Here is an 8868-nt window from a genome sequence, read left to right as displayed (position 1 = left end):
ATGAGGACATATCCGGTATCAATCAAGTTATGCTCATGTTGGCGTTCATGTGTACATATTTCCATGGATTAAGGTTACATTTATCAATCCATAATGAAGATTAGTATAATCATAATGAGATTCTATTGATAGATCAATCGTAATGAGTCACAAATTGGATTACTTTTGATCATGTTTACTAAGAATTATGAATGTCACATTTATTGTTACCATTACTGATGTCATACTATTTAGGGTTAAAACGGTAATCATAACAGTAAATGTGACAAATTCATACTTCTCATACTGAATAATAACAATAACAATAATCTTCACGATAATGTAATGACCAAACACAATCGAATTGATCACCATCTGCTCCTCAATTAGATTTCGCTTTTTTATTACATATTTGAATGTGGGCCCCAGATGTCAATACAAGTACGGAACACAAGTAAACAATACCAAATGTAATCAAATAGGACCCACTTTTCTTATTACCATTGATCTGTTACTTTTCACCTGGAGTAAACGCGGCCTAAACTTGTATAAAGAATGATATTGTTACAATTTTACAGCTCAAAATTAATTTGAAAGCGTACCATGCAACTTTTAAAGCAAGAAAAAACAAGATATATATATTGATAGCAAAGAATGAGTCCAATCTTGTGAAGGAGTCTTTTTATTCCTGACTATAACAAATATGTAAGAGTGAACATTCTAACTTCTGATCACCTTTAACCTTTTAAGTCAAGAGTAGAGTTACACTTTTGTTGCCTTTGGCTAGTATATTAAGGAGTTAGAATTCTCTTTTATACAATATTAAGGCAGCAAAACCAAGAAAAAGAAATGATATCAATTTCATCTCTTTTGGAAATTGAAGACCTTCATACAAATGGCATATGAGAGTGCAAAGAAAACTGCAAGGCCAACAATAACAGCTGCAACAACTCCAAGAAAGTCATGTCTATAACCAAAGAATTTTCTTACAAACTCCTTAACTGTCTCACCTGTATCCATTTTCTCCTCCATATCTCCAAATTGTGAAGCTATTAATCCATATAATGTCCATGACAATGGACAAGTCCAATAGAACCATCTCCACCACACAGGAATCCTCTGAGATGATATAGATTCAATTCATAAACATAAAAAAAATTGTTGATATCAAATGCTCTTCAAACAAAAACAATACTTACTGTTCTGGGGATGATAAAGCCACAAAAGAGGTTCCACATCCCGTAAAACACCGTCGAAATAATCAAAGTGATGTGGTAAGTCGGCGTGGCAGCGATGGCCATCATGCCATAGTAGGTAAAGTAGAGGAAAGTGAAGTACATGAAGAAGAAAAACCAGAGAACCTTGGCAAAAGACCATTCATATCCCATCATTGCATATACTATGATGCAATACATCAAAGATTGTGAAAGAGTATATGGGAGCTCAATTGTAACCTGTATCACATCAAAAAAATAGACTTTAGAAATCTGCATATTGCATTGCTATTCTAACATGTATGTTGTGCAAATTAAGCTTATTAATATATGAAACTTTTCAACACCTGTGCAAAGGCATATGGAAAGGCTGAATACATTCCTGCAGCTCTTTCTCTATAGTAGACGGTTCGCTCGATCGAAATGACTGGCTGTATCCCTCCAGCATTTTGTATACCAAGGAAGAGTGAAGCCGTATACATCGCACCGATCGAATTAAACATATTTATGTATGTTGTTCTAGGATTGATCTTGAGTCAGTTTTTAATCTAAAATTCGGGAGGGGGAAATATTGAGCATTTGTAAGTTACCTCTTGGAGCCTAAGTTCCAAAACATTGTCCCGAGTATAATCGATGCCCCGAGAGTGAATAGAAATCTGGTTGCAATGTACGACGGATTACGCCAATATGAAAAATGTTGCTTCCATAAGCAAGCCAAGAATTGGTTCAAAGAAGTCTGGGAGTATCTGGTTTGAAAATGGATATCATTAGAAGCAGGGGGAGGTTGACTCAGTTCTTTGATTTGTTCCTTGTTTCTTCTGAAACATGAAACATGAGATGATGTAAGTATAGTTGCAAATGACAACATTTCTTACTTGAACTCGAAATGTTTATAATATCTACCAACCTATAGAGTTCAGATTTCTTGAATAGATCAGCAAAATCAACCCTCAATGCCATTTCATGAGTTGAGGAGGTTACTTCTAACATCCAAGTTGCTGGATTTTGACCCTCTTTTATTGTACTCGTCCCCTCAATTCCCTGAACCAACGCGAAAACGTTATCTTGTGAAAGTAAATGATAAATACCAATGCTTTGTTTTGCAAGAAATCTCTTTTTACCTCAAAATACTTTATCAAATGGCAAGAATGATGACCAAGTGGTCCAACATATATGGACTCTCCTCCTTGTTTCAACAGCAATAGCTGCAGTCTCATATTAAATTGAACTTCAGATCAGACCAAATCATAGCAAAGTATATCATATCAAGAATTAAGAGTAGTCTTCATAATTGTTAGTATAATTACCTCATCGAAGGCTTCGAATATATCAATGCTTGGTTGATGGATTGTGCACACAACTGTTCGCCCTGTATCGACAGTGTTACGAACTGTCCGCATTACTATTGCTGCAGCTCTTGCATCTAGTCCTGAAGTTGGCTCATCAAGAAATATTATGGATGGGTTCGCCACCAACTCTACAGCTATCGTCAACCTTTTGCGCTGCTCGGTTGAGAGACCATCTACACCAGGCAATCCAACTATGGCTTGCCTCAATGTGTCGAGTTCAACCAGCTCCATGATTTCTTCTACAAACATCTACAAAAGATTTGAACAACTGAGCATAAGATACTACCTTTTGTTTAATGGAATGTTCTCTATCAGTTCTACTTGGTAAAATGCTTGTAAAAAGTTTAAAATCCTACGGGTAATCAAGTTAATATAGCAACCTTTCTTGTTTCTTTGCTCACATCAGAGCCAAGACGAAGCCATGCCGAGTAGAGCAGAGACTCGTAAACAGTAACATGAGGAGAATGAATGTCATTTTGTTCACAATAACCAGAAATTCGAGTAAAAGTTTCTTGCTTTTTTGTGTAGCCAGAAACTTTTATACTTCCCTCAATATATCCACCAGTTTTCCTCCCGGCTAGCACATCCAACAAAGTCGTTTTCCCCGCTCCGCTCACGCCCATCAAAGCTGTGAGAACACCAGGCTTAAAAGCACCACTCACACCCTTCAAAAGCACTAGTTTATCTTCTACGATACCTTGCTGCTTCATTTCCTGCATGTTCATATCCACAATTAGCTCTGAAATAATCTTAGCTCAAATCCTTAGCAAGTAGTATGATGATTAATCACCTGCGGCATATCAACCGAGTACACAATCTCATCAAAAGTGAGCACATACTGTTTAAATGGAAGAACAACTTCATTTCTCTTATTACAAGTAGCCTTGTCAGTTGCTTCATTCCATGCTTGGGGGGAAACTCTCATACTTTCACTTTCATTAGCTGCTTGTAAACAACAGTTGAGTGTCTTTTAGGTAGAAAAAATCAGTCTAAAGGAACTAAAATCACTTTTGAGAAAAATATCACCTGCAATATATTCACAAGATGGGGTGTTTCTAATCTCAAACTCTTTCTCATTGCTATCTTCAACTTGCGGTTTGGCGGTTTGAGGCTTGTTCAGTGCTGCATAAGAAATGCAAAGCATAAGCAATTTTTCTTTTAGGTTTCGAATTGGAGCAGAGAATGAGTTACTCACGGTTGAGATAAGTGAGGGCTAGGACATAGCCAAAGTTAAATAGAAATATGAATCCAACCATTGCACCCACTCCAATCCAATACCAATAATCAGATGGGAAAAAGCCATGAACCTTCAAGATCATAACTCCTAGAGTTTCCCCAGTAAAAGGGATAACCTTGACAAGAGAAGTAACAATTCTGAGATCATTTGGAGATTCAGACAAAATGCATACATTTTTTAAGGTTGTTTAAGTTCTAGAAACTACTTGATCCCAACTATTTCCTCGAAATTCGTTCACTGCCAATGAATTTTGCCCATACATCATAGGTGATATCCAGTAAGCCCATTCCCACCACTTTTTCATGTTATCTGTGGATTTTAAAAAGGAATCGTTAAATATGTTTTTACTGAAGAATGTCAACCAAAAGTAAACAAATGGCTATCAGTTATCACATACGTCTTGAGAGAATATAACCATCATTTCCATAGAGTATCAACAGAACAAATGAACCAAATGTGCTTGAAACTACTAAGTTTCTAGAAACGACCGCAATTAATCGGAATAATGCAGAAGCCAATTGGCTAGCAAGAACTAGTGCAAGGTACTGTTTAAAAAACCTGCAAACAGTTACAATGCATTAGAGCATCTACTATGGCTCAAACATGATCTGTGATGGAACTTAGTGCAGTAAGGAGGTGTAAAAGACCGTCAACCTTTTGATACTTGGATCGTAGCCAGTAACATAATAAGAGATAAAAACCCAAAGCGCGACTTCCACAAAGGAGGCAGGGATTTTTAAGATGCTAGCTGGAAGAGCATATGCCCAAGCTGGGAAGAAAAGGAGGTCCCTTTGCTTGTAGAAAACAGGAAGCTTACCAATTGTTAATGGAAGCTCAGACATCCCATTGAACATACAAACAACCAGTGCATTAAACAAAGAACCCATATAAATTTGTCCATCATTTATTGAGTTTCGGGGCATCTCCGTTCGAAAGAAGAGTGACATTGAAATAATTGACATCAGGGAAATCTAGTAGAAGAAAGATGATAAGAAGTCAAACATCAGATAGATTTTTATAGGTCAAGTAAAGACAACTTTGTTTACTGACTTGGGCAAGCTTGAAGATGTGAACAAACGAGTTACGCTTCATAAGCAAGATTTCCCTATCAAAACAGGCCTTCCAAAGTTGCTTATATCCCATGCCATACTTTTTTGTTGCCAAAACAGCAGGGTGGCACTTGCTCTTGTCAAAGGGGACTGCTAATTCCGCTCCTAGTTTCCTTGCCACATGAAAGGATTTGAATGCTTCTGCAAACTGTGTCACAGTGATATATGTGTAAGGCTTATCCTTCTCTGCCCAATATTGCTGCTGATCTTTCCTTGAAGTCACCTACACCAAATTCACTCAGCCTTGAGTCATTATATTTGCCATTTACAATATATTTTATAGGTACACACCTCTTGCAAATAGTCTGCCACTCCTTTCCTTTCAGGACATTTGAAGCCCATAAACTCAAAAAATTCAAGGACTTTCCGGCAAGGACCTTGGTACACAATTTGGCCTTCAGACAGGAGAATGATGTCATCAAAAAGTTCAAAAGTTTCTGGTGCAGGTTGGAGAAGAGAAAGAACAGCAGTTCCATTGAAAATGTGAATGTATTCCTTGATTGAGTTCACAACTTGAAAGGTTGTAGAACTATCTAGGCCTGTAGATATGTCATCCATGAACAGTACATTTGCAGACCCACAAATTATCTCACCTGCAGAACATATAGATTCATTTCAAGCTCATTTCTTAACTTTCTCTTGTCTCGTTCAGTGATTTTGATTGGTTACCGGTGGTGAGACGCTTCCTCTGTCCTCCTGAAATGCCTTTGAGCATTTCATCTCCAACCCGGGTGTCTGCACAAGTTTCTAGTCCCAGCACCTGTGTTGTTGGAGGAAGAACGAAAGCTGATTAAAGAGAGCTAAAGACACAAAAGAAATATTTTCTTTAATTCCAATCAGATTGTTGTTTGAATAACAATACCTTCAGAACATAATCTGTGATCAGGCTTCTCTTTTGGCCTTCTAGTGATGCTGCCTGCAAAATTTCAAAAATAATTAGATGAAAAGCTCGAGTCTTTTCTTCTATGTGTGGCTAAGGGATTTATTTAGAGGTATTTGAGTCACACCTTCATGAACACATCAATGTCTGGGTCAGGCAGAAGGTTTGCTTCTTTCTCTCTTCTTATCAACTCTGCCAACAACTCTGCAAAAAACCAATACTTCCGGTAACATATGCACTTTTGATCTTCTAAATATAAATATATTTTTCAACACCTCCTCCTCAGAAAATGATATAGTACAGTTCACACTCACGTTTTGCTCTAATACCATATTAAATTACCACTAAACTCATAAGTTAAGCTAATTGATAAGGAAATTTGTAATCTTCTAAATAAATAATAGTTATCAAAACTAAAACACTTTTCTACAAAGCTTCTAAAGAAGGCAATGGCAATTTCTTAGAGAAATTTTGCAGGGAGCGAGAGAGACCATGACGAGATCCGACCCCTTGAAATCTTGCAGAAAAAGCCAAGATTTCTCTTACTGTCATTTCTGGAAGATGGACATCATTTTGGCTCACATAGGCAGCAGTTCTTTGTGGAACAAACTCATTCAGGCTATAGCCATTATATGACACCTTCCCAGAGACCTGTTAGATGAAAAATTCAGTGGTTTTCTCATATGATTTTTAATCTAATAAATAAGCTGATTTGAAAAACTTGAACTCAAAACTACCTTCAGATCAGAAGCAAGCCTCCCTGCCAGAGCCAACAAAAGCGTTGTCTTTCCAGAATCTGGAGGGCCTAAAAGCAGTGTCATCCTGCAAAATTTTACCCCCATAAAGTTTTTAAGTTCATTGCAGATAAGAATCTAGAAAGAGGTCATTATTACAAAGGTCATCTCTTCTTACTTGCTTGGCTTAATGATTCCACTAACATCATGGAGGATAGTCAGCTGTTTCTTTTTACTTGATAGTATGTGGAGATTGACCAAAAAACCCTTTAAAGCCAAAATTTTATATGGTGTTTAGAAAAAAAGTTTTGAACTTCTGAAGTTTCTGTACATATGATAAGCTTGGTTTTTCTTACCTCCATTAAGTTGACAAAGAAGTTGAAGATAGTAGGCAGAGCTCTCTCTCCAATATACGCTTCAGCTTCAACTCTAAGATGCTCAAATCTTACTTCAATGGTGGGAATATCAATCCCAACTCTGGGTTTTCGCCACCATAACAAACAAATACAAAGAAGAAACAAAGAAAATTACTGAAGTGTGAAAAGGAAATATAGGGATTATTCATCCTTCTATCCTCATTGATAAGCTTGGAAAGCAAAAAGCCCAACAAAGAAGGAAATAACATTATAGTAGTTCAAACATAGAACGTCCGCTACAATGATAAATTTCGGTAGAAGTATGATAAATTTGGTTTTTAACTTTTTATTCATATTCCTATCCAAGAAAGAATATTAAAAGTGAGAAATTTTACCTGTCAAGGCGTTTCTTCAGCTTCAACAGGAATTGTTCGTTGTCTACTTCAGTATCACTCACCAACTTCTCCATCAAACTCTTCCTTTCTTGAACCCCAAGTTTGTCAACTTCAACTTCATTGGCCTCGCCAAGAGATGATGTCAATAAACCTGTCCTTAAGCGTCTGTACGTCGGAAGTCTCTCCAATGCTGCCCATTTAAGAGCTGTTTCATCATCTTCCCTATGCATTGATCTTGAGAATACTTCCATTAATCTCCTTCCAAACTGAAAACGAAAATGCCATAAACCACAATAGGTTTCAGAGGGAAAAACAAAAAAACTCTCCTTTTTAGAAAATATACAAGAATAAAATGCAGAGAAACTCACCCAAAAACCTCAAAATCAGCAAAAACAATTCACAAGAAATGGTCTTTCTATGTACTCATCACCCTTATCCCTGCAAGAAAGAGTTTAATCAGAAACTGAAAACTATAAACTCTAATCTCTGTACATAGTCAAGTTTCTTCCCCACCTTTTTCAGTTAAGGCCCTATTTCTAATTTCACCCAAAACCAAAATGCAACAGTTATTATTTTGGAACTTTTCTATCTAATACATTGATAGTTACATTACCTCTCCAATTCTTATACCTATCTCTTTTATTCTAAAGCTCTTCCTCTATTTCATTGATAGATTAAAACTGAAGAAACAAGAAAAGGTGTAGCAAACTCAGCACAAAGCTATCCATTTTCCTTGTGCACTTTTCACTATTTGGAATTGTCACCAATGAAATCAATCTTCATAAATGCAAACTTTTCTGGGTATCCCTCTCATTATGCCACTTCCTTATATATGTAATACTTTTTTGACTTTGCTATTGTTGCATTAACTATTGAGAATTTATTTGGTATGGCTACCAAATTTTGACTAAATTTTTCCTGATTATTGGATACTTGACATTATTTTCCATCTTTCTATTACTATGCAAGTAACTTCTATGTAACTCAATCAGCTATTATGTAACAAACACAATGAAGTAATTTGCATCACTCTTAGTATTACCTTCTGAAACAACGAATCTCTCCATTTTTCTTTAATGCAGACACATATATTTTTTTCTTTTTGGCCCACAAAGCCTCGTACCATTGGAAATATCGACTTCCAAAGAAGCAAAGAAGTTATCATCATTCATAATAAAGCCTGCCAAACCCTGGATTCAGGTATCTACTTGACATTAATTTTATTAGACACATAGGTGTAAATAACTTTTTGCCCAACTGAATGACAATTATGGGGAAGATTAAAGGCTCTTTATACAATTTCTTTCTGCCCAATATCCACCAGAATCATTTATTTTATTTTGTGGAAGTTGAAGAGGTTTTTGAGTAATGGCAGAAGCAATGCAGAAGTTAGGGGAGAAGTGGTGGATGCCAAGCCAATGAACTGAACTAGATTGGTTTAAAATAAACCACTAATGGAACTCAGATTTTTATAATAATTTTTTGGTTCAGTTTTGTGAGATTGATTCATTGATTATTTACACAGAGGTAATTTATGGATCTCTTAATTTGGAAATTCAAAATAAGAGGATAAAACATTTTTTCTCATCTTTTTTTCACATTTGATATGATTTCA

The 8868-nt window shown here is 36.2% G+C and overlaps 1 protein-coding gene across 1 annotated transcript; it reads right to left on the bottom strand.

Moving 5' to 3' along the window:
• Nucleotides 1-645: 645 nt before the first annotated feature.
• On the bottom strand, nucleotides 646-8029 carry LOC120085216 (pleiotropic drug resistance protein 1-like). Its single transcript, XM_039041109.1, has 26 exons — nucleotides 7867-8029; nucleotides 7622-7691; nucleotides 7254-7519; nucleotides 6859-6979; nucleotides 6681-6769; nucleotides 6506-6590; nucleotides 6260-6419; nucleotides 5896-5972; nucleotides 5751-5804; nucleotides 5558-5648; nucleotides 5180-5481; nucleotides 4830-5111; nucleotides 4434-4750; nucleotides 4177-4337; nucleotides 3985-4088; nucleotides 3738-3894; nucleotides 3569-3664; nucleotides 3333-3484; nucleotides 2923-3255; nucleotides 2501-2791; nucleotides 2315-2398; nucleotides 2101-2234; nucleotides 1784-2011; nucleotides 1541-1712; nucleotides 1179-1433; nucleotides 646-1098 (listed from the first exon to the last, which is right to left on the bottom strand). The coding sequence occupies exons 3-26, from the start codon at nucleotides 7502-7504 to the stop codon at nucleotides 841-843; spliced, it is 4254 nt and encodes a 1417-aa protein (XP_038897037.1). The 5' UTR covers nucleotides 7505-7519; nucleotides 7622-7691; nucleotides 7867-8029; the 3' UTR covers nucleotides 646-840.
• Between the last annotated feature and the right edge of the window lie 839 nt (nucleotides 8030-8868).

This window comes from Benincasa hispida, chromosome 9, assembly GCF_009727055.1.
Source record: "Benincasa hispida cultivar B227 chromosome 9, ASM972705v1, whole genome shotgun sequence".
Classification (NCBI taxonomy): Eukaryota; Viridiplantae; Streptophyta; class Magnoliopsida; order Cucurbitales; family Cucurbitaceae; genus Benincasa; species Benincasa hispida.
Note: the sequence above shows the minus strand (reverse complement) of the source record. Positions and strands in the feature narration are given on the sequence as shown.